Source organism: Ranitomeya imitator, chromosome 3, assembly GCF_032444005.1.
Source record: "Ranitomeya imitator isolate aRanImi1 chromosome 3, aRanImi1.pri, whole genome shotgun sequence".
Classification (NCBI taxonomy): domain Eukaryota; kingdom Metazoa; phylum Chordata; class Amphibia; order Anura; family Dendrobatidae; genus Ranitomeya; species Ranitomeya imitator.
In genome coordinates, this window is record NC_091284.1 from 255,402,895 (window position 1) to 255,427,737 (window position 24,843).

The following is a 24,843-nucleotide window of genomic DNA, read 5'->3' on the forward strand; positions in this document are numbered from 1 at the left end:
CTGTGACACACTCCGCCCGCCATTTTGGTGTGATTTTTGAATTTTTACCTCACAGCAAGTTTCTACTGCGTGGAGGCGGGCCCAGTGACGTTGCTCTTCAAGCTCCTGCCGAATTTCTTCAAAAAAATGATAATACCATTTACCAAAACTATATATATTTAGTTGTGAAGTGGTTCAGTGACATTTTCACACCAATTTTGAACTTTTGTTTGGTGTTTTCTCCATATACTGCCTATTATTTTTGTTCTTTCTTACTATTATTTATTAATTGTATTATTCTTACATTTGAATAAATAAAGTATATATGGATTCTAGACTCCCGATTCTTTAGAATCGGGCTGCCATCTAGTTATATATATAGATGGTAGAATAGCCATTTTTATCTTGATTGTCACAACAATCATAGCCACAGACACAGAACTATCCCCACTGACAATTTCTAGAATTTGACTGGACGTTGGAGAAAACATGCACTTACTATTTGTTAGGGGGGCTGAAAACTCAGCTCCTCCTTCTTTCTTGAACAATCCAAACATGTCCTGTTGAGGAAGCTGATTTGCGGTAACCAGAACCTTCTGTAATTTTATTCGTCCTTCGAGAAGCTGATCCCAAATGGCTGAAAAAAAACAAAATGGAATAAATACACATTTTACTATATAATGCCAACACTAACAAAATCCAGTTTGTGACGCATAAGTATTCCATTATCTAGAAAATGAACAAGCTTTTGTGCTAGAAAGAATAGCCTGTACTCCTGAAAGACGCATCTAGGCGCGACATTCTAACTTTGACGATGGAATTCAGATGTTCAGGAAATGCGGAGAACATTCTCTGCTGTGATTGTAATACACTACTGGTTCCATGACCTCTATAACTGCACCGACCATTTTATTTATACAGGTACAGCGTCACTGAAGAAACTCAAAAGTGCATCAAGCTCAACCAGGATAAGAAAAAGAAAACAAGAATCCTTCCTTGGTTTTACCATTTTGCTTTTCCTTACCCAGAAAGTCAGGTGCTAAGTTTTGTTTTTTTAATGTATATTTAGGCCATGCTCACACACATTGTTTTTGATGTGTTTTTTGAGTACGGATTACATGTGCATTGTCCACAGTACATGTTTAATAAAGGTGGGTTTATTCAACAAAAGCACTGCGAAAAATGTCACAAAAAATGTTTGTTACATTTTCTGTACCATTTTTTCAATTTCCCATTGCTACTGTGGGTGAAAAATCGCTGCAAGAATGCGGAAAGAATCGACAGCTCGCTGATTTAAAAAAACACTGAAGTTTTCAATTCAGACAGGAACAAACACAGGTGTGTGCATGAGATTCGAGTAATCTCATTGATTATGCTGGTACTGTAAAACGCTGTGTAAAATGCAGTGTGAACATACTCAAAGATCAGTGAAAAAACTGATTTACACTGGTGCCTAGTGGAAGGGAAAAAGCTGAAGGCATTAAAAAGAAACATTGGTGCTGTTTATTTAAGACAGGATTACCTGTTTCAGGGGAGCATGGCCGCTTTCATCAGTTCATATTACAGCTAAATATGGATTTTCAGCGTTTCGCGTCAGCTTCGTCAGGCACTGCCCCCTGACGAAGCTGACGCGAAACGCGCGTTGGGGCCACAGCGAGGACTTTCCTGTCTGCCAGTACCTGGGTAAGAACTAGTGTGGGTTCACCATATCCCCACATATCATCTTTTTGACCACTGACTTTATTATTAACTTGACTCCTAGTATGTGAGCCGTGCGCAGGGCTGCATATACTTCATTAGTGACTAGTATCTATTTTTCTTGGTAAGATGAAATTAGTCAGTTCTAGGCCCTTTTGGTATTTGCACTATGCACTTTAAATATGAAATATATGGCACTCAGGAGTCTCCAAGCTGTGCTGTTTCCATCACTGCTACCTCCACCCTCTTGTTCTATGTGTTATAATATATTATGAAATGTGATTTATGTATTTATGCAGCTATGTTTTTCAATTGTGTAATTAATAAACTTGTTAAATTTTATGGACTTTAACTCCGTTTTGTTCTTTGATGATGCTAAGTAGTTGCTACTTGCCTATTCTGCCTTGAGACAATCTGTATCGGCTCAGAGCAATCACGGACAGTTTCGGGCAGCAATGTCACGTACATTGAGCAACACCTTCTCTCTCGATTGTCTGTGTAGGTGATGTCATGCTGATTAACAGCAAGCTCCTAATTGTCTAACTGAAAGGAACCAGCTGTCTATCAGCATGACATCGGTCTATCAGCATGACATCGGTAGCGCCGCCTTGTTGACAGAGCAGACCGGAAGAACAAGAGCTGCTCTGTTGATATGATGGCAAAAAAACGGATTACTTACCTGTAATACTCTTTTATAGAGCCACGACAGCACCCACTTGAGAGAGGGGATCCGCCCCTAGGAACAGGAAACCCTATGGAGAAATAAAAGGGGCAGTCCCCCTCGCTCCCACAGTTGGGTTACAGAGATTGCGAGAAACCACCTACCAGTTTTAGTAGGCAATCCAATATCATTATTTATCTTTAGTTAATTTAAGTATGGCTAACTACAAGAACAATTCACCCTTATCAGTGCTCTTATGAGAAAATAACTATTAGGGAGGGAAGTGAAGGGGTGCTGTCGTGGCTCTATAAAAGAATATTACCGGTAAGTAATCCGTTTTTTTCTCTTCGCCACGACAGCACCCACTTGAGAGAATCTCAGATAGTCAATTTGGGGGGATCACCGTATTAAGAACTGATCTACCGAAAGATAAGTCAGATGAGGAAGGCAAGTTCAATCTATAGTGACTATAAAAGGTAGTAGGAGAAGACCAAGTTGCGGCCTTACATATCAATCAGTGCTATTGGGTCCTCTGCTCTCTCAGCCCAGGATGAAGCCATCGCCGGGGCTGAGTGTGCCTTTACGGTTTCAGGCGGATTCTCCCCTTTTGATGAATAAGCCAGGCAAATTGCATCCCGAATCCACCGGATAACGTGTTCTTCATGACACCAGAACCTTTCTTATAGCCCTGGAAGGAAACAAAAAGCCCTGCTCTTCCTCCAGGGGCTAGTTCTGTCTAGGTAAGCTATAATAGCCCTTCTTACATCTAGTGTATGGTATTTTTCCTCTTCCTGATTTGCGGGGTTACTATAGAAGGAAGGAAGATTTCTTGAGATCTATGGAATTTGGAACCTACTTTAGGTAAATAAGAAGGGTCTGTTTTTAGGACAATTCTATCCTGGAATATTGACAGAAATGGAGGATCTATTGACAATGCCTGGATGTCACTTAAGGTACCGTCACACTAAGCGACGCTGCAGCGATACCGACAACGATCCGGATCGCTGCAGCGTCGATGTTTGGTCGCTGGAGAGCTGTCACACAGACAGCTCTCCAGCGACCAACGATCCCGAGGTCCCCGGTAACCAGGGTAAACATCGGGTAACTAAGCGCAGGGCCGCGCTTAGTAACCCGATGTTTACCCTGGTTACCATCCTAAAAAGTAAAAAAACAAACGCTACATACTTACCTACCGCTGTCTGTCCTCGGCGCTCTGCTTCTCTGGTCTGGCTGTGAGCGCCGGGCAGCCGGAAAGCAGAGCGGTGACGTCACCGCTCTGCTTTCCGGCCGATGTGCTCACAGCCAGACCAGAGAAGCAGAGCGCCGAGGACAGACAGCGGTAGGTAAGTATGTAGCGGTTGTTTTTTTTACTTTAACGATGGTAACCAGGGTAAACATCGGGTTACTAAGCGCAGCCCTGCGCTTAGTTACCCGATGTTTACCCTGGTTACCAGCGAAGACATCGCTGAATCGGTGTCACACACGCCGATTCAGTGATGTCTACGGGGAGTCCAGCGACCAAATAAAGTTCTGGACTTTCTTCCCCGACCAGCGACAGCACAGCAGGGGCCTGATAGCTGCTGCCTGTCACACTGGACGATATCGCTAGCGAGGACGCTGCAACGTCACGGATCGCTAGCGATATCGTCTAGTGTGACGGTACCTTTACTCTTCTCGCTGATACTAGGGCAACGAGAATAGCTATTTTAAGGGAGACAAATTTTATGGGGGCTGAGTGTGGTGGCTCGAATGGGTCCCCTGTTAGTGCCTCTAGAACTAGATTAACATCCCACGGTGGTATATGGGGAATTTGGACTGGTTCTGACCTTTGGCATGCTGAAATAAATCGGGCTATCCACCTGTCTCCGGCAATATTGTGACTATATAGGGCTCCTAGAGCAGAAACCTGTACCTTCAAAGTACTGACTGATAGGCCTAAGTCACGCCCTCTCTGAAGAAATTCTAAGATGGCAGAAATGGGAATTTCTTTTGACAGAGCTGCTGGGTAAAACGTAAGAAATTTTTTCCATACTCTTACATATATAGTTGTTGTAGTTCTTTTTCTACTTAATAGAAGGGCAATCAATCATTTTTTTCTGAAAAGCCTCTTAGCTTTAGAAGCTGCCTTTCAAATTCCAGGCTGTCAACCGTAGGCCCTTCACATGAGGGTGGTTGACGGGACCCTGGGAGAGGAGGTATTGAATATCTGGAAGAATCCATGGATCCGAGAGGGACATGGCTCTGAGTCAGGAAAACCATGGTCGTTTGGGTCAAAATGGTGCTATTAGGATTATGTTTGCTCTGTCCTCCCATATCTTCCCGATTACGGTTGGAAGGAGTATTAATAGAGGAAATGCATATGCTTCCAGGAATGTCCACGGAACTTGGAGGGCATCGAGGATATTGGGGTTGTCGGACAGGAATAATGAAGCAAACTTTTTGACTTGTCTGTTGTTTCTTGTTGCAAAAAGGTCAATTTCGGGAGTGCCCCATTTCTTGGTTATCATTGTGAAGATACGACGACTGAGTAACCACTCTAATTGGTGGAGAGTGTGACGGCTGAGAAAATCTGCCTTTGAATTGTCCACTCCTCTGACATGCAGTGCTTACAAAGATAGAAGATGCATCTCCGCTATAGATAGAATGTCGTCTGTTATAGACATGAGAGCTCCTGATCTCATTCCTCCTTGATGATTTATGTATGCGACAGATGTCATGTTGTCTGATAGTATTCTTGTGTGAGTTCCGTGTAACTGCAGAAGGAATTTACATATGGCATGATAGACTGCTTTTAGTTCCCTTTCATTAGATGAATCGTTTGACTCACTAATAGACCATTGCCCTTGAACTATCTGATCTTCTAGATGTGCTCCCCAACCACTAGGACTGGCATCAGTAAAAATTGTTTTTGAAGGTTTAACTACCCAAGGGACCCCACCTACAAGGTGATTCGGCTCTAACCACCAGGACAGGGACTCGATTCCATTTTAAGGAAGGTATAGACGGCTACCTAAATTTCTCTTCTTCCTGTAATATTGTATACTGCAACCGTCAAGTATGGAGTTGAGCCCATGGAACCGCCGGAATGCATGATGTAAAGGAACCCAGAAGGGACAGACCTTCTCTGAGGGAGATTACAGGGTTATTAATTACTGATTGTACTTTATTTTTTATTGTTAACTGTTTGGATTCTGGAAGGAAACACCTCTGACTTTCAGAGTCTAAGATAACACCCAAGAATGTTTGACAGGTTGTTGGAGACAATCTGGATTTTTCCCAGTTAATCAACCATCCCATTTCCTGTAGGGATGAAATCGTATTAAACAGGCGCTGTTGACATTGTGAAAGGGAATTTCCCACCACTAGAAGGTCATCTAAGTATGGAACTATGAGGGTATCTTTTAATCTTAAGTATGACATTACTTCTGACATTAATTTGGTAAAGACTCTATTGAGCTATTGACAGTCCAAAGGGCATTGCTGTATATTGAAAATGACATATTTGCCCCTTCATCATGATTGCCACACGCAGATACTGCTGATGTTCGATATAAATTGGTAGATGGTAATACGCATCTTTTAAATCGAGGACTGCCATGAAGCACCCGGGAAACAGAAGTTTTACAGTGGATCTGATAGACTCCATCTTGAAGGTTTGGTTTTCTAAAAAGATATTCAATTTTTTTAAGATTTGTATTGGGGTCTTTGGTGTCCTTAATACCCATGGTGTCACAGACGGATTAAACAAGATTATCAATGCTTTCTGTTGGAAAGCACGTATCTTGTTCACCTTCCGAGGAAATACATTCCTGGGAAATATCCGTATCTCTATCTTCATTATCAGTAGAGCAGTCTGATTTTGGCAAACTATATTTCCTGCTTTTACCTTCAGGAATACTCTCTGAACTACGTAAGGCCCGCAATTCGTCCCTGATCATTTGTCTGATGTCATCTGATCTTACTGAGGATTCCTCACGTAAGGTGGTTTCAATACAAGAGTAACACATTCTCTTTGTATGACTATCCGGTAGGGGCTGGGTACATAAAGCACATTGTTTGTGTTTTGATTTTTCGGTTCTTTTTGCCTAGGGTGTATAGAAAAAAGAGGGAGCAATCAGCTTAATAGGGTGGGATACACACTCACCCCAGTGAAGCTATCGATCAAGGTACCGGCTGGACAGGAGGATATGGAGGCACAGGCTGAGAGGTGGATCAGTCGGATCTTTTCTCTTTAGTGCTTCTTGTGGAGGATCTGCTCTGTTTGGATCGTCCGCTGCTTGTACGGCTGCGAGGTGCATTGGCTGTGTCTTCTAACGAAGACACCGCTGAATCCTTAGGTGATGCCATGCTTGGACGCCGGGGTATCAGCGCCGGCATCCTTTTACACTGGAGGCCGCCATCTTCTTCCTGTTGTACCCGGAAGTCTTCGTCACTTTTGGGTCGCGGCCATCTTGCGTGCACCTGCGCATTGCCTGCTTGCCGGCGCCATCTCTCTCCTTCACTCACCCCGGAAGCTTTTATTTCACTTCTGGGGGAACAGACATCGGGCTCCACACTCACGCCGAGAGTGGCGTCGTGCTTACCTGGGTGCATTTAGCCCTCCGCAGGCCAGCTGAAGCGTCCTTCTCCGTGAGCCAGGCGACTCCCCGATCCTGGCCTTACAGGGGGGGCTGAATCAGGACCATCGACGCTGCTTCCAGCACTGGAGCCCCTGCCGTTCTCTAAGGTAAACCGCGCAAGCGGCGTCCGGGCCAGGTATCCTCTGCTCCACGAGTTCCCTTAGGAACAGGAAACCAACTGTGGGAGCGAGGGGGACCGCCCCTTTTATCTCTCCAAAGGGTTTCCTGTTCCTAGGGGCGGATCCCCTCTCTTAAGTGGGTGCTGTCGTGGCGAAGAGAAAATTCAGGAAAATCCCTTAATCTTGTAGTCTGGTATATGCAAATTTGTGAATGCAAGAACAAGGTTTACTCTTTGCCCACTGAAGGCAAAGTGTCTTCAGCAGTGTATGAAACACGGGGCGCGCACATTTTTTGAAATCCGTGCAGCCATGAAGGGGCATGAGAGGTAACGGGGCCCACTTCTACCTATAAGGCAGGTGGAATTGTGCATTCTGATGAGATATTGGATGGAAAATGTCTGCTCCTGATAAAATGCTATGTTTTAAATTACTTCAGGACTTATGATGATATTCATCCTCAAAAGGGGAACGGAATGGTGGTGGTTGGTTCATGTGATCTCCTACAGCTTCAAAAGACAGTCACATCTGGGCACTAGCCAAAATTAGATTTCACATAATTAAAGAGAGTGCGTCTGAACCATGGGGCGGTGCATTATGTATAGTGAGCCAGCAGGATTACTTGTCAAACCTGCCGGGATGTGTTGGCTGCAGAAAATTAATGATTTAATTCTTTAAAACAATTACCTCCCAAAGACACCTTCAAACGAACTAATAAAAAGGATTACCTTTTGAGTAACTCACATTTTCATCTATTATCTTGATCCTTACCAAAACCTTTAACTTACACGATATTATGTAGTAGAATTTAAGACAGCTTAGCCCAAGCAATGTTCATCACGCAGGGCAGGTACTTTAGGAGGAAAGTAAATCAGCTACATTTTAACAATACAAATTAAAGAGACACTTCATTGTACTTGAAGGAAAAGGCAACACAAACTTGGAGACATATGGCAAAAACCCCAGTTTCTGGACATCAGCCATTTTATACAAGGTCATAGAGACTTGAGGCTGTAACAACCTAAAAACCTACAAATCTTAATAACCTTCAATACTTACATGTTCATTCTAAAGCAGAAAAGGCTTTTCACTATGGATTTTATCTTTCGCAAAGTAAACCATGCATTTTGCCAAAGATTAAGGATATGCTCCCACAACATCTTTGTTATGTTAGCTGAGACACCAAATTTTTATAGGCAAAGCCGTTTAAAGAAAAATCCAGTTGACAAAAAACTGGCACATCCAGACTAGTGTGAATAGGTGCATACCAGGAGGAGCGACCTCCATATACAATATACAAAAAAAAGTTGCGCTCTATCATGCTAAAGCATGTCACTGTGAAATATATGAAATATGAATAGCATTACAGCCTTTATGAATATTAGGAAAACATTTTTGAGACACTTCGCATAAAATTTGGCCAAATTATATCTGCCCATCAGCCATCGTCAAGTGGTCTCAAAGACTGATGGGTCCCTGCGTGTGTGAACACCTCGCTAAGGCTACTTTCACACTAGGGTCTACAACGCACATCGCAATGCGTCGTTTTGGAGAAAAAAAGCATCCTGCAAAGTTGTCTGCAGGATGCGTTTTTTCCCCATAGACTAACATTGGCGCCGCATTGCTACACGTCGCAACCGTCGTGCGACTGTTGCGTCGTGTTGTGGCGGACCGTCAGAACAAAAAAACGTTGCTTGCAACGTTTTTTTGTGCGTCGTGTCCGCCATTTCCGACCGCTCATGCACGGCCGGAACTAAACCCCCTCCTCCCCGCAACTCACAATGGGGCAGCAGATGCGTTGTAATAATGCATCCGCTGCCCCCGTTGTGCAGCGTTGTCACAGGATGCGTCGGTACGTCGGCCCGACGCACTGCGACGGGCCGACGCTAGTGTGAAAGTAGCTTTAGGCTGATGTCTGAATTCCTGGGTGAATGTGGACACATCTCTCAGTACAGCCTGCATTTATGGGTAAGTAGGGACCTGCTGTAATTAAACTCACCACATGTTGAAGGGTGGGGTGCTCGGCAAGTAAGCGAACATACAAATGACAAAACTGACTGGCACATCCAGACTAGTGTGAATAGGACCAAAATTCCTCCTGACATGTACACAAACCTCATCATCATCTACAAAAACCGTCTGACTGCTGTGCTTGCCAACAAGGGTTTTGCAACCAAGTATTAAGTCTTGTTTGCCAGAGGGATCAAATACTTATTTCTCACTGCAAAATGCAAGTAAATTTATATAATTTATACAATGCGATTTTCTGGATTTTATTTTTGATATTCTATCTCTCAATGTTAAAGCATTTGATCCCTTTCTGATGTAGTACGTTTGCCCACTGACACAGACATGAACAGTCTATAATTTTAAGGATAGGTTAATGTTAAAGGGAACCTGTCAGCAGATTTTGCCACTATAAGATGCGGCCACCTTCTTTCAGGGCTTATCTACAGCATCCTATAATGGTGTAGATAAGCCCCAGGTCCGACCTGCAAGAGAAGAATAATGAGTTATATTATACTCATCTGCAGGGCGGTCCGGACCGATGGGCGTCGCAGTTCCTGGTCCGGTGCCTCCCATTTTCTTGCGACGCCACCCTCCTGCTTCTTCATCACTCCCCGACATCGGCGCTCCTGCGCAGGCGTACTTCTCTGACCTGTTAAGAGCAGACCAAAGTACAGCAGTGCACAGGCGCCAGGAAAGGTCATAGAGGAACAGCACCTACACACTGCAGTACTTTACTCTGCCCTCAACGGGGCAAATCAGTACGCCTGCGCAGGAGCGCGATGCCAGGGAGCGACGAAGAAGCAGAAGAGCAGTGTCGCAAGATGGAAGGCGCCAGACCTGGACCTGCGACATCCATCGGACTGGACAGCCCCCCACCCCGGGTGAGTATAATATAACTTATTTTTCCTCACTTTCAGGTCGGACCGGGGGCTTATCTACAGCATTATAGAATACTGTAGATAAGCCCTGATAGGAGGTGGCAACATCTTATAGTGGAAAAATCTGCTGACAGGTTCCCTTTAAAATTAATCTACCCTTAAAATTAGACTGTTCATGTCTTTGTCAGTGGGCAAACTTACTACATCAGCAAGGGATCAAATACTTATTTCCCCCACTGTAGTGATTGTGTACAGCACAGATCAAAAGTTTGGACACACCTCATCATTTAAAGATTTTTCTGTATTTTCATGATTATGAAAATTGTAAATTCACACTGAAGGCATCAAAACTATAAATTAACACATGTGGAATTATATAAAGTGTGAAACAACTGAAAATAGGTCTTATATTCTAGGTTCTTCAAAGTAGCCACCTTTTCCCGTCTCCCATGACAGCACACATGAGAGAGGGATCCGCCCAGTCGGGACAGGAAACCTACTGAAATAAAAGGACGGTACCTCTCCCTCGCTTCAGTTGGGTTTCCGGTCCTGATGGGAACCCTTGTGCTGAATCACGGCGGTACTTTTTTATTTTTATCAACTGTTGATTGAAGATCCACTTACCCACTCCCGTCCCGGCACTTGAAGCGCAGGCAGGACGCCTGTATGTCGGCCTTCGGGATGCTGGTAGCGCCGTCCGCAGATCCTTCGGGCTCTCGTGCACGTGCGGGCGTCGGTCCAGTGCAGTCCGGATCTCTGGAGCCATTCTACGGCTGCCACGCCGCTCTCTCCCCCTCTGCTGGGCGACTTCCGGGTGCGCGGCTGGCGTTCAGCGCAGAGCACGCTGGGAATGGGCGTGCCTGCGTGACGTCAGAGAGGTGTGCCGGATCCAAGATGGCGGCGCCCATGGATTGAAAACGCCGGTAATAATGTAAGCTTTCCGGCGGTATTCTGGAGGGGGAGAGGAGCGAAATTGGTTACCGGAAGAGGCGGAGAGCGCTGTGGAAAGACCCCTTATTAAGGGGGTGGCTACACAAGATCGCTGCTCATTTCCATACAATTCCAGAGATGGAGGGTATGGAGCAGCAGCAGCTATTACAGCAGCAGCAGCAAGAGCCCTTATCAGGCGATACACCTGCTCACCATCATGCTAAGAAAAACAGCCGCTCAGGTGGAAGGAGCAGCAATCGTCGGACGTCTCAGGACTCTTCAGCATCCAGGAGGAATGTTCCCCCGTGCTCCCAGTCCGCCTCGGAATCCGGTACCCTTTATGGTCAGCGGGTGGTGAGTGATCTACGTGAATGTCACCCTGGTGGTAATGGGCTACATTTTCTGTTTACTTGGCAGGCGCCGAGGAAGGCTAGCTCCAAGGCAAAGAATAAGGAATGTGCCCTCTGTAAAGTTCCATTGGCAGTCCAGTGGCAGAAAAGTCTTTGTGTAGATTGCATTCAAAAGACTATCCAGGAAGAGACCCCTGACTTTGCCTCTAGTCTTAGAGCAATAATCAGAGCCGAAGTGCAGGACTCTGTTAAAGCAGCCCTTAAGAAAAAGGGTAGTAAACACCCTGAACCAGTTTCAGCTTCTGAGGTGTCTCCTTCTGAGGAGGAATATCAAGAGGAACAGTTATCTCCCTGCTCCTCTTCCTCTAAGTCCTCTGGCTCCTCCTCTGATTGTGATGTGATGGGCCGTCCGTGCTTTCTTACTGAGAACACGGACAAGCTAGTAAAAGCTGTTAGAGCTTCAATGGGCCTTAAAGATAAGAAAGCGGCCAAGTCCCTGGAGGACATAATGTTTGGGGGTTTAGAGGAAAAGAGAAAGCGCACCTTTCCAGTGAATTCCAGAATAAAGGCCCTTATAGAAAAAGAGTGGAGGAAGCCAGAAAAATCGGGTAATCTTCCCTCAGCTTCTAAAAGACGTTACCCCTTTGAGGACAAAGATTCAGAGACTTGGGATAAGGTTCCGAAAATCGATGGTGCGGTTGCTAGATCGTCTAAAAAGTTGTCCCTTCCCTTAGAAGACTCTGGGGTATTAAGGGATCCCTTAGATAAAAAAGCGGATGGGTTCCTAAGACACACCTGGGAAGCAACCGCAGGGGGCTTGAAACCAGCAATCGCAGGGACCTGTGTCTCTTGCTCCCTTATCGTCTGGCTGAAGCAGATAGAGGAGCAACTGAAGTCTAAAGCCCCGAGAGATGAAATTCTAACGAATGTAACTTTGGCTAAAGGTGCAGCTGCCTTCGTAGCGGATTCCTCAGCAGACTCCGTAAGGCTGGCAGCTAGGGCCGCAAGTTTATCCAACGCGGCTAGATGTGCTCTCTGGTTGAAGGGGTGCCCGGGTGATTTACCTTCAAAAAATAGACTTTGTTCTATACCATGTGACGGCCATTTCCTCTTCGGTCAAAAGTTGGAAGACATTTTAGAGAAAGCAGGAGATAGAAAAAAAGGATTTCCTCGTTTTCCTGTGGACTTTAGAAGGCCTTATTTTCGCAGGGGCAAATTTAGTAGGGGCCGCCCCCCAGGAGATAGAAGAAATTGGGACTCCAGAGACAGGAGGGGATCTGGATATATGTTTAAAGGTCCCTCAACATCGGCAAAAAAGCCCTCCCAATGACGCCAGGCCGGAGGTGGGGGGAAGGCTTTCATCTTTTCTCCCAGCCTGGGTAGACATCTCCCCCACTCATTGGACTCTAAAGGTCATCAAACACGGCCTAAAAATAGATTTTGTTTTTCCACCGCGACAAACTTTTGTTTTAACGCCTCAAAGAAAAACCCCGGAGGAGCAGCTAGCCTTGGAGGCAGAGGTACTGGAGCTCGTATCAAAACGGGTTCTAGTGGAGATCCCGGGGGAAGAGCAGGGAAAAGGTTTTTACTCTCCTCTTTTTTTTAAACGAAAACCGGACGGGTCTCTGAGAACTATTGTCAATTTAAAAAATCTAAAATCGGTCAGTAGTAAACTGCTCCTTCAAAATGGAGTCGGTGAATACGGCAATAAAACTCTTGTTCCCAGGTTGCTTCATGGCAGCCATAGACCTAAAGGACGCCTATTACCACGTCCCAATTCATCAAGACTACCAAAAATTCCTAAGAGTGGCGGTTTATGTCCAAGGTTGTCTCAGGCACTATCAATATGCTGCCCTACCATTCGGCCTATCAATAGCACCGAGAATTTTTACAAAACTTATGTCAGAGGTCATGTCCTTCCTCCGCTCTCAGAATGTAGTTATAGTTCCGTATCTGGACGACTTCCTTATAATAGGGAACTCATCAACACATTGCCAGGCACAAATAAAGCAAGTCATATCAACGCTACAGCGGTTGGGGTGGAAAATAAATCTTGCCAAGTCAAGGTTGACGCCGGAGCTAGTGCAATCTTTTCTGGGTTTAGTTCTGGACTCCAGGCGTCAGCTTTGTCTTTTACCAGAAAACAAACTGGTCAAAATTCAAAATCTTGTAGAGTCGGCAATTCATCACCCCGTAATGACATTGAGAAAGGCAATGTCCCTGTTGGGTTCTCTGACGTCCTGTATACCTGCAGTAAGATGGGCACAGTTCCATCTAAGACAGTTACAATGGGAGGTCTTGTCAGCGCAGAGGTGGTTAGAAGGGCATTTAGAGGGGAAGCTACGCCTTTCATTGGAGGTAACCAATTCCCTAAAATGGTGGGCCGTGAGAGATCATTTGACATCAGGGGTCCAGTGGATAACTCCGATAGATCAGATCATCACCACAGATGCAAGCGGTTCAGGATGGGGGGTTCAGGATGGGGAGCTCATTTGGGGACACTCAGTTCAGGGATCTTGGTCCCAATTGGAATCACAACAGGCGTCAAACCTAAGAGAGTTATGGGCTGTAGAGAAAGCTGTAAAACATTTCCTTCCCATCCTCCAGGGTCATCATACCAGGGTCATGTCAGACAATCACGCAGTAGTCGCATATATCAATCACCAAGGGGGGACGAGATCCCCTTCCCTGATGAAGTCAGCGTCTGTCCTCCTACAACTAGCGGAGCGCCACCTACTATCCCTCTCGGCTCTCCACATAAAGGGAGTCGAGAATACGAAAGCAGACTACCTAAGTCGCAAAACACTGAAACAAGGAGAGTGGTCTTTGAATCCCCAGGTGTTTCAACAAATAGTGCAGGCTTGGGGCTTACCTGTGATAGATTTATTTGCCACCCTAAACAACAGGAAGGTAGAGAGCTTCTGTTCATTAGACCCAAGAGAAAAACCCTTTGCGGTAGATGCTCTCCAAATACAATGGAATTTCAGTCTCGCGTATGTGTTTCCACCAATAGCGATGATTCCGACAGTAATAAGAAAGATCAGAATGGAGCAGGCGAGAGTAATTTTGATTGCTCCATTTTGGCCAAAGAGACCTTGGTTCTCCCTCCTGAGACAAATGTCAGTGACCGATCCATGGATTCTGCCAGAGATTCCAGACCTGCTTACTCAGGGTCCAATATGCCACTCTCAAGTGAAGGGCTTCCATCTTGCAGCCTGGAATTTGAGAGGGCATTACTGAGTAGGCAGGGTTTTTCACCAGGGTTAGTCTCCACCCTGTTGAAAAGTAGAAAACCAGTTACATCAAGGATATATGGCAGAACATGGAAAAAGTTTCTAGATTTTTCGGGGCAACCTTTGGGGGACAGAGCTCCTGTGGGTACTATTTTAGAATTTTTACAGGCGGGGTTGCAACTAGGGTTAGCAACTAATACGCTCAAGGTACAAGTGTCGGCATTAGGAGCCTTGTATAACTGTAATCTGGCCTCCAATAGATGGGTGTCCCGCTTTATAAAATCATGTAGTAGTGTAGTAGGTCTAGACCAGTGGTAATTCAGAGGGTTCCTCCATGGGATCTGAATCTGGTGTTAGAAGCTCTGACTAGTAATCCGTTTGAACCCTTGCAGGAGTCATCAATAAAAATACTTACGCTTAAGACAGTACTTCTGGTAGCGTTGACATCAGCCCGTAGGGTGAGTGACTTGCAAGCCCTGTCTATCTCCCCTCCTTACACGCAGATATTTGATGACAGAGTAGTGCTCAGACCAGATCCGGCATATCTGCCGAAAGTAGTACTTAAGTTCCATAGGAGTCAAGAAATTGTGTTGCCCTCTTTTTGTGATAATCCCAAGAACCCAGGGGAAGAGAAATTTCATACACTTGACGTAAGAAGAGCTATTTTGCAGTATATATCTCTGACTAGTCAGTGGAGGAAGGATCAATCCCTATTTATAGCTTTCCAGGGTAGCAGGAAGGGATATGGGGTATCCAAGGGTACTATTGCTAGGTGGATTAGGGAGGCCATTTCCTTATCCTATGCTTCTCGTGGTGCCCCGATCCCTGAAGGCATCAAGGCTCACTCCACCAGAGCCGTGGCTACTTCCTGGGCAGAAAAAGGAGAGGTATCGATTGATCAAATCTGTAAGGCCGCTACCTGGTCCTCACCGTCTACCTTCTTTAGACACTACCGGCTAGATCTATCCTCCTCAACTGACCTTACCTTTGGTAGAAGGGTGCTGCAAGCGGTGGTCCCTCCCTAAGGTGTTTCTTTCTCCAAAAATCTCTCATGTGTGCTGTCATGGGAGACGGGAAAACACCAAGGTTACTTACTGGTAGCCGGTTTTTCCGGAGCCCATGACAGCACCTGTATATTCCCTCCCTTTTTTCACCCTTTGGTGTGCACTTTTAGTTGGGTGTTTTTGTTATTATTATAATGTGGTGGTGGATTACCATGTGTACTAACCAAGGAGGCCTCTCATGCTCTGAAAACCAACTGAAGCAAGGGAGAGGTACCGGACTTTTATTTCAGTAGGTTTCCTGTCCCGACTGGGCGGATCCCTCTCTCATGTGTGCTGTCATGGGCTCCGGAAAAACCGGCTACCAGTAAGTAACCTTGGTGTTTTGCTTTGATGACTGCTTTGCACACTCTTGGCATTCTCTTGATGAGCTTCAAGAGGTAGTCACCGGAAATGGTCTTCCAACAATCTTGAAAGAGTTCCCAGAGATGCTTAGCACTTGTTGGCCCTTTTGCCTTCACTCTGCGGTCCAGCTCACCCCAAACCATCTCGATTGGGTTCGGTTCTGGTGACTGTGGAGGCCAGGTCATCTGGCGTAGCACCCCATCACTCTCCTTCTTGGTCAAATAGCCCTTACACAGCCTGGAGGTGTGTTTGGGGTTATTGTCCTGTTGAAAAATAAATGATGGTCCAACTAAAAGCAAACCAGATGGAACAGCATGCCGCTGCAAGTGCTGTGGTAGCTATGCTGGTTCAGTATGCCTTCAATTTTGAATAAATCCCCAGCAGTGTCACCAGAAAAGCACCCCCACACCATCACACCTCCTCCCCCATGCTTCATGGTGGGAACCAGGCATGTAGAGTCCATCCGTTCACCTTTTCTGCGTCGCACAAAGACACGGTGGTTGGAACCAAAGATCTCAAATTTGGACTCGTCAGACCAAAGCAGAGATTTCCACTAGTCTAATGTCCACTCCTTGTGTTCTTTAGCCCAAACAAGTCTCTTCTGCTTGTTGCCTGTCCTTAGCAGTGGTTTCCTAGCAGCTATTTTACCATGAAGGCTTGCTGCACAAAGTCTCCTCTTAACAGTTGTTGTAGAGATGTGTCTGCTGCTAGAACTCTGTGTGGCATTGACCTGGTCTCTAATCTGAGCTGCTGTTAAACCTGCGATTTCTGAGGTTGGTGACTCGGATAAACTTATCCTCAGAGGCAGAGGTGACTCTTGGTCTTCCTTTCCTGGGGTGATCCCCATGTGAGTCAGTTTCTTTGTAGCGCTTGATGGTTTTTGCAACTGCACTTGGGGACACTTTCATAGCTTTCCCAATTTTTCGGACTGACTGTCCTTCATTTCTTAAAGAAATAATGATGGCCACTCATTTTTCTTTACTTAGCTGCTTTTTTCTTGCCATAATACAAATTTTAACAGTCTATTCAGTAGGACTATCAGCTGTGCATCCACCAGACTTCTGCTCAACACAACTGATGGTCCCAACCCCATCTATAAGGCAAGAAATCCCATTTACTAAATAAATAGTGTCAAAAGTAATTTAGGGGAGTGAACAGAAATGTGAAACTTGTCAGCCCAACAGTATTAACTATTGATCAGTATAAAACAGGAGTTATGAGACCAGATGGATACAACAGAGGCAATATGGAGTATGTTCTCCTAACAATGAGCACATTCACAATTCATTAGAATGGACAATGAACGCCAAGTTAACCCCGTCTATTCGTTATAGGTACCATTAAAGACATGAGGCGCTGTTCTGACTACTCAGTAACTTTCTACTGGCCAGCTAAAGCTACACGCAGGAAGCTGCAGAGGCTTCAAGGGTTATTGCCAATGTACACATTATTATTAATTTGTTCCACTGCTCCTGGTCGATCATGTGCCACTGCAGTCTCTTGGCTGGCTTCCTGCTAGCATAGCCCTGGCTCTGCCTTCACCCCTGACACAGATCGTACTCTACCTTTATCATGCACTTTGCTCCTATGCAGTACTTTGCCTGGCCGATTTTATCTTCTGCCATCCTCATTAGTATAGCAGACTGGCTGTTTTTACATTACTGCATCACTGTTCTGCTGGTTTCTATCAGAGGACAACTCACCTGTATGTCTCCACAATGGAGTTGTAAAAACATACCAGTGTTGAGCTGTTAGTTGCTTGCAGCAGTCATCTCAGTGATGTGAAATTGCAAATGCTGCTCTGTTGATGCAAGTGGCAGAAGATAATCCTCTTCCATTTGCATCAATAGAACAGCATTTGTATTGTCACATTACTGAGCCATCATGAGCAGGTAAGAAACACAACTCAGTTTGTGTATCAGCTCTGCACTGCCCAGCTTTACACACACCTTTGTGGAGAGGTGCAGTTGACTTCTGCTATAAATCAGCTAATAATGTAAAAACAACGCAGGCAGCTATACTGATGTAGATGCGGAAGAAAGAAACTGGCATGGCAGGGTTCTTCCTTTATCATACAATTTGCTCCTATACAGTACTATGCCTGGCAGAATTTATCTTGTGCCATCCTCATTAGTATATAAAGACATTGGCATGCCAGGGTTCTGTACAGGAACAGAGAATGTACAGAAGCAGGAAATCTAAACTAAGACTAGCCAGATGATAACTCTATGGGGCTAATTGGGATCACACAGAAAAGGTGTGTGTGTGTGTGTGGGGGGGTGTTTTTGGACATCTGAAGCACTGTGGACAAGCAAGTGCTGCTGGGAAATGTAGTTTTAACAGATAAGAATATAACTACCAATTCAGCTATGTGAAATTGGATACACAGAGGGTTAGGTAAATACTGAAATAAGACACAAAGATACAATTTTGAGCCTAGTCTGTATATTAAAGGGAACCTGTCACGCCAAAATGTGAGAATGAGCTGCGGCCGCCGGCATCAGGGGCTTATCTGCAGCATTCTGTAATGCTGTAGATAAGCCCCCGATGTACCCTGAAAGATAAGAAAAACGAGTTAGATTATACTCACCCAGGGGCGGTCCCGGTTCGGGTCCGATGGGTGTCGCGGTCCGGGTCCTCCCATCTTCATGCGATGACGTCCTCTTTTCTTCCTGCCGCGGCCTATTGAGGGCAGAGCAAAGTACTGCAGTGCGCAGGTGCCGGGCCTCTCTGACCTTTCCAGTCGCCTGCGCAATGCAGTATTTTGCTCTGCCCTCAACAGGGCAGACAAAGTACGCCTGCACAGGAGCCGCAGCGTGAAGACAAGAAGAGGACATCATCGCATGAAGATGGGAGGCGCCGGACCGCGACGCCCATCGGACCCGAACCGGGACCGCCTTTGGGTGAGTATAATATAACCTGTTTTTCTTATCTTTCAGGGTACATCGGAGGCTTATCTCCAGCATTACAGAATGCTGGAGATAAGCCCCTGATTCCGGTGGCCCGCAGCTCACACTCGAATTTTGGGGTGACAGGTTCCCTTTAACAATACCCATTTATGATTTATAAAAAATGTCATTTGTGGGAATAACCCTTTAAATAAGGCTCATACTTTACACTAACATCTTTACTAACCCAGATGGGAATAACCCTTTAATGAGCAAGCTAATTTGCTGTATTTATACATAACTTGTTCTTCCAATATAAAAAGTTTGATACCAAATCTGATCTGGCACTTACAGAAATCAGAGCCAGCCATGTAAACACTGCAGTGGATTTAAGGTCCATATATGAGCAGCGGCAGATACTACTACATGAGCATACTACCTGCTTGAATAAGTGTTGATGGGGCAGTAATAATAAGGCTGCTTGTTAGCAAATCATCTGTACAGATACATAGGCAACTGAAATTATTAGTGTTAATAGCCTGACTGTCAACAAACTGTATTGAGCACTTACAGGGGATTCTCCAAAATTAGAATATCATCTAAAAGTAAATTTCAGCTCTTCAACACAAAAAGTGAAACTCATATTATATAGAGTCATTACAAGCAGAGTGATCTATTTCAAGTGTTTATTTCTGTTAATGTTGATGATTATGGCTTACAGCCAATGAAAACCCAAAAGTCATTATCTCAGTCAATTATATATTACTATATATTATAAATTATATCACCAGATTGAAAAATGATTTTAAAATCCAAATTGTTGGAATACTGAAATCTATGTACAGTAACTGTACTCAATTCTTGGTCGGGGCTCATTTTGCATCAATTACTGTATCAATGTGGCGTGGCATGGAGGAGATCAGCCGGTGGCACTGCTGAGGTTTTATGGAAGCCCAGGTTGCTTTGATAGCAGCATTCAGCTCGTCTGCATTGTTTGGTCTGGTGTCTCATCTCTCTCTTAATTTTGCTTGTGCACCTTTTTCTGCCACACTTTTTCCTTCCACCCAACTTTCCATTAATATGCTTGAATACAGCACTCTGTGAACAGCCAGCTTCTTTAGCAATAACCTTTTGTGGCTTAGCCTCCTTGTGGAGTGTGTCAATGACTGCCTTCTGGACATCTGTCAAGTCAGCAGTCTTCACCATGATTGTGGAGCCTACTGAAACAGACTAAAGGTACCGTCACACTAAACGACTTACCAACGATCACGACCAGCGGTACGACCTGGCCGTGATCGTTGGTAAGTCGTTGTGTGGTCGCTGGGGAGCTGTCACACAGACAGCTCTCTCCAGCGACCAACGATCCGGGGAAAGACTTCAGCATCATTGAAACTGTCTTCAACGATGCCGAAGTCCCCGGGTAACCAGGGTAAACATCGGGTTACTAAGTGCAGGGCCACGCTTAGTAACCCGATATTTACCCTGGTTACCATTGTAAAAGTAAAAAAAAAAAAAAAAAACACTACATACTTACATTCTGATGTATGTCACGTCCCCCGCCGTCAGCTTCCCTTCACTGACTGTCAGCGCCGCCGGCCGTAAAGCAGGGCACAGCGGTGACGTCACCGCTGTGCTCTGCTTTACGGCCGGCACTGACACAGTCAATGCAGGGAAGCTGACGGCGGGGGACGTGACAGACATCATAATGTAAGTATGTAGTGTTTTGTGTTTTTTTACTCTTACAATGGTAACCAGGGTAAATATCGATATTTACCCTGGTTACAAGTGAACACATCGCTGGATCGGCCTCACACACGCCGATCCAGCAATGACAGCGGGTGATCAGCGACCAAAAAAAGGTCCTGATCATTCCCCACGACCAACGATCTCCCAGCAGGGGCCTGATCGTTGGTCGCTGTCACGTATAAGGAGATCGTTAGCGAGATCGTTGCTACGTCACAAAAAAGCGTGACGTTGCAACGATATCGTTAACGATATCATTATGTGTGAAGGTACCTTAAGGGACCTTTCTAAACACTTAGGAAGCCTTTGCAGATGTTTTTGATAATTAATCTAATTTACTGAGATAATGAATTTTTCTGATTTCACTGGCTGTAAGCCATAATAATCAACATTAACAGAAATACACACTTGAAATAGATCACTGTCTGTAATGACTATGTAATATATGATGTTTCACTTTTTGTATTGAAGAACTGAAATAAACTAACTCTCTGATATTATTCTAATTTTGTGAGAAGCACTTAAGTATTTTATTCAAGATTAAAAACTGAAGGTCTCTAGGAGAGCAGCACTGAAGTGAATGCTCTTTAGTCTGTTTAGATGGATCAAAACTATAAACCACTCCCTCAAAAAGATACAACATAAATGAATTGAAACAATATTATAAAATAATGGCTCACCTAATTGGTTCTTAATTCCTTGCCCTTTAGCAACATCTGCTGACACCTTCTCTTTAGAGAATGTCTGTACGGCATCATCTGGAAATTCTGACCCATCCATGTCATTCTGGCCTTCATCAGAATCCTGCCTTGTGCTGTAAATACCGCCATCGTCATCCTCCACTTCATCATCATCATCATCATCATCAACATCATCATCATCACCCTCTTCATCTGTGACATCACTTTTATCATTTCGTAATAGGTTTTCAGAAAGATCATCATACGCAACCTCATGTGATAAATCTTCATCTAAATCAATATAAAAACATTTGACAATTAATTTTTGGTTCATTAATAGAAATCCACGATCCAAAAGGGACACAAAAAAATGAGACAAGAAATAGAAACACACTTAAGACTGTCATGGCTACTGCAAGCTACTGAAGAATAGTTTTAATGTTGTTGGGCATGCTGCAGTAATCGCTCATAGTATTGCTACTCATTAGCGTGGGGGCAAACTGCCCTTGGTTACTTCGGTTAGGCAGCAACTTGTTCCAGCACCCTAAGGGTATGTGCACACGTCAGGATTTCTTGCAGAAATTTTCCTGACAAAAACCGGACACTTCTGTCAGAAATCCGCATGCGTTTTTACCGCGTTTTTGATGCGGGAAAAACGCAGAAAATCCGCAAAAATAATGAACATGCTCATTTTTTAACCACGATGCGTTTTTTCGCGGAAAAAACGCATCTATGTGCACAAAACATGCAGAATGCATTCTAAATGATAGAATGCATAATGTATGCGTTTTTAATGAGTTTTTATAGCGTTTTTAACCTGAACGTGTGGACATAGCCTAATACACACTATGAAAACGGAGTATGATCAGATTCAAATTTAGGGTATATTCACAGTGAGTTTGGGCCACATGTCTGTAGCTCCATAAGGGCTTCCATTTAATGCCCTGAAAAAGATAATTGGGCAGAACCCTCGATGGGGCCATTCACTTAATGAGATAGACCGAGTCACATTGTGCTCCGACTGGCTCCATTTTGGCAGTAACCATCTTTTAAAGCAGGCACAAGAGGGGTTGACCATCGTGCCCCACTGAGCCATGGACGAGTGGCCCAAACGCATTATGAACCTGGAGTTACCTAAATGCACAGTCCAAGCTCAGGAGGAGATATAAGGAATACCTCCAAATGAATAAAGATGTTGCATTTTTGTCAAGGTAATTTAGAATAGAAAAGGATGGCGGACGATGCATCGACAGGATTTTTAGAGTAGGAATGATAGGTATCCCTATTTTTATGAGGCTCACAATCCAGTTATTTTACTGTATGCACATCAAAAAGATGGAGGAACTTTCAGAAACTTTAACCAACTGCTGATACCTATAAAAACTCCATGCATAGGTTTCTCTGGTAGGATAAGGACCCAGAAGAGCATATAAAATAAGAAGAGCAGAACGAGAAATTGCACAAGGCTGGTTATACTACTGTTGCAATCCACATAAATGAAGAGGGTATATTACGCCCTTATGCTACACTGAATCTGTATTGTGCTGAGAACTTTATCAAAGGGTTTATAACAGGCAAGGATCAGCATTACATCCCAGGGAATTCAAACAAAAATGGATATATGACATGGATACATATTGGAAGTCATTGATGGCAGCAGGTTTACTGCAAACACAAATTCTGTATAGGAAATTCAATGTACACAATAACAGGGTGTAATATTTTAGATTAGCCCATTTTCAAAATTGTAGCGACGTAGACAGTTTACGATGGACGTGTTGAGGATGATATAACACCTCTATATACAGCACATAACAGGGTCCACCACTGGTGCTCATCACAGCTCATATCCTCCCGTCACTACCTGTAATCTTGGCACAGATCAGAGCATGCCGAGAAACATCTCCTAGAGAAGTCAGATCATGCTTACTGAGGGTTGGTGGGATGAATTGGAGCTTTGTATGACAACATTCATTGTGAAATTTTGTACTGAAAAATGGGAACAAAATTCCAAGTGGAGTGAAATCGTGAACAAAAAAATACAGCTAATATTTGTTTGTGGAGGTGGGGGTGTAAGCATTAATTATGCTAGAAAAAAAAGACCTGGCAACATGATTCTATGGGTGAGTAAAATTATGGAAAAACCAAACTTAGGCTATGTGCACACGTTCAGGATTTCTTGCAGAAATTTACTGAGCAAAACCGGTCATTTTCTGCAAGAAATCCGCATCATTTTTTTTGCGCGTTTTTGACACAATTTTTTTTCCGGAGCTTCCCAATGCATTAAATAGAGGGAAAAACGCGAAAAATCCGCAAAATTAATGAACATGCTGCGTTTTTTCTCGCGTGTGCACAAAAATTGCGGAATGCATTCTAAATGATGGGATGCATAATGTATGCGTTTTTGTATGCTTTTTTTATGCGTTTTTATAGCGAAAAAACGCAGAAAAAACACAAAATATGCACACAGCCTTAAGGTTTTTTTGTTTTTTGTTTTTTTTAATGATTAAAGGGAACTTGTCACCTCAGGGAATACCATTTACCTACAGATAGACTCAAAACCGAGACAAAATAAACATATACCCTGCTGCAAGTAAGTACCGGTAAGTAAATGCAATAGTACAAATAAACAACATTGGGTCCTTAGTAAACAAAGTTTCAGATTTTTAAAAAAAAAAGCCTAAAAGTCACTCGACCAATGTCAAGGTATACCCAAATTCAGGATGGTCCTAACCTTTAGCAGTCAAACCTTACCATGTGTCATAGTGACATCCTGTGTGAATAAGGGCTGAGCAGGAAGAGATCACGAACATGGACACACAGCAAATGGGAAGCTATTCAAATGTAATGTTACCTGCAGATATAGGGTTAATTTCTAAGTAAATAGCGTTACAATGCTGCCAAGCCCACTTACTTAAAGAACGGCTACTGGAAGAAAATAAACTTATTTCATCCTCGAAGCCACCAGCTTTTAGTCAGGGAGGATGCTGCAGGCTGCAAGTACAGTTGCTCAAACCTAGTGCTCACAGTGTATAGAGTGGAGTTGTAAGCAAAAAAAAAAAAATTGTGTTTGCGTTGTCATTTTTTTTTTCCAGCATTGCTATCAGCTCAGAGCTGGCAGCAACCAGCAAGCCCCAGCTACACCCATCTGCTGTTTCTAGAAGCCTGGGCAGAAGTGGACATCTTGGGGAAAAAAAAACAACATACCTTTTGCCAAGAGACACAACTATGCACAATACAGGAAATGGGGAGCAGAAAATTGGCAGCAGTTGCTCAGGACTGAGGAGTCAAAATGTGAAATATTTGGCTGTAGCAGAAGGCCATTTACTTGCCAGAGGGCTGAAAAAATAATACAATAATGAGGGTCAGCAGAAAACAGTGAAGCATAGTGGAGGTTCCTTGGAAATTTGGAACTGCATTTTGACAAATAGAGTTGGAGATTTGCACAGGATTCCAGGTTCAGTGTCCTGAATGCTGAGATTTACCAGCAGATAATTATCCATCATGGAGCATCATTAAAGAGGTGTTGGATTGGCTCCAAATTTATTCTGGAACAGGACATGACCCCATACATACAGCCAATGTCATTAAAGCACTGTAGGATCGCACCTGTGTTTGCTGGGCACTCCGGAACTGACAACTCAAAGTAAGT

At 44.2% G+C, this 24,843-nt stretch overlaps 1 protein-coding gene across 2 annotated transcripts in view; it reads right to left on the reverse strand.

Annotated features, from left to right (window-relative positions):
• The window catches only part of AATF (apoptosis antagonizing transcription factor), a 172,319-nt gene that overhangs the window by 117,793 nt on the left and 29,683 nt on the right, over window positions 1-24,843 (reverse strand). For both annotated transcript variants that reach the window (XM_069756399.1, XM_069756398.1), the window contains exons 3-4: window positions 21,192-21,482; window positions 479-616 (exon numbers count right to left, since the gene is read on the reverse strand). In XM_069756399.1, coding sequence (XP_069612500.1) covers window positions 479-616; window positions 21,192-21,482 — 429 coding nt within the window. The remainder of the gene's footprint in view (window positions 1-478; window positions 617-21,191; window positions 21,483-24,843) is intronic.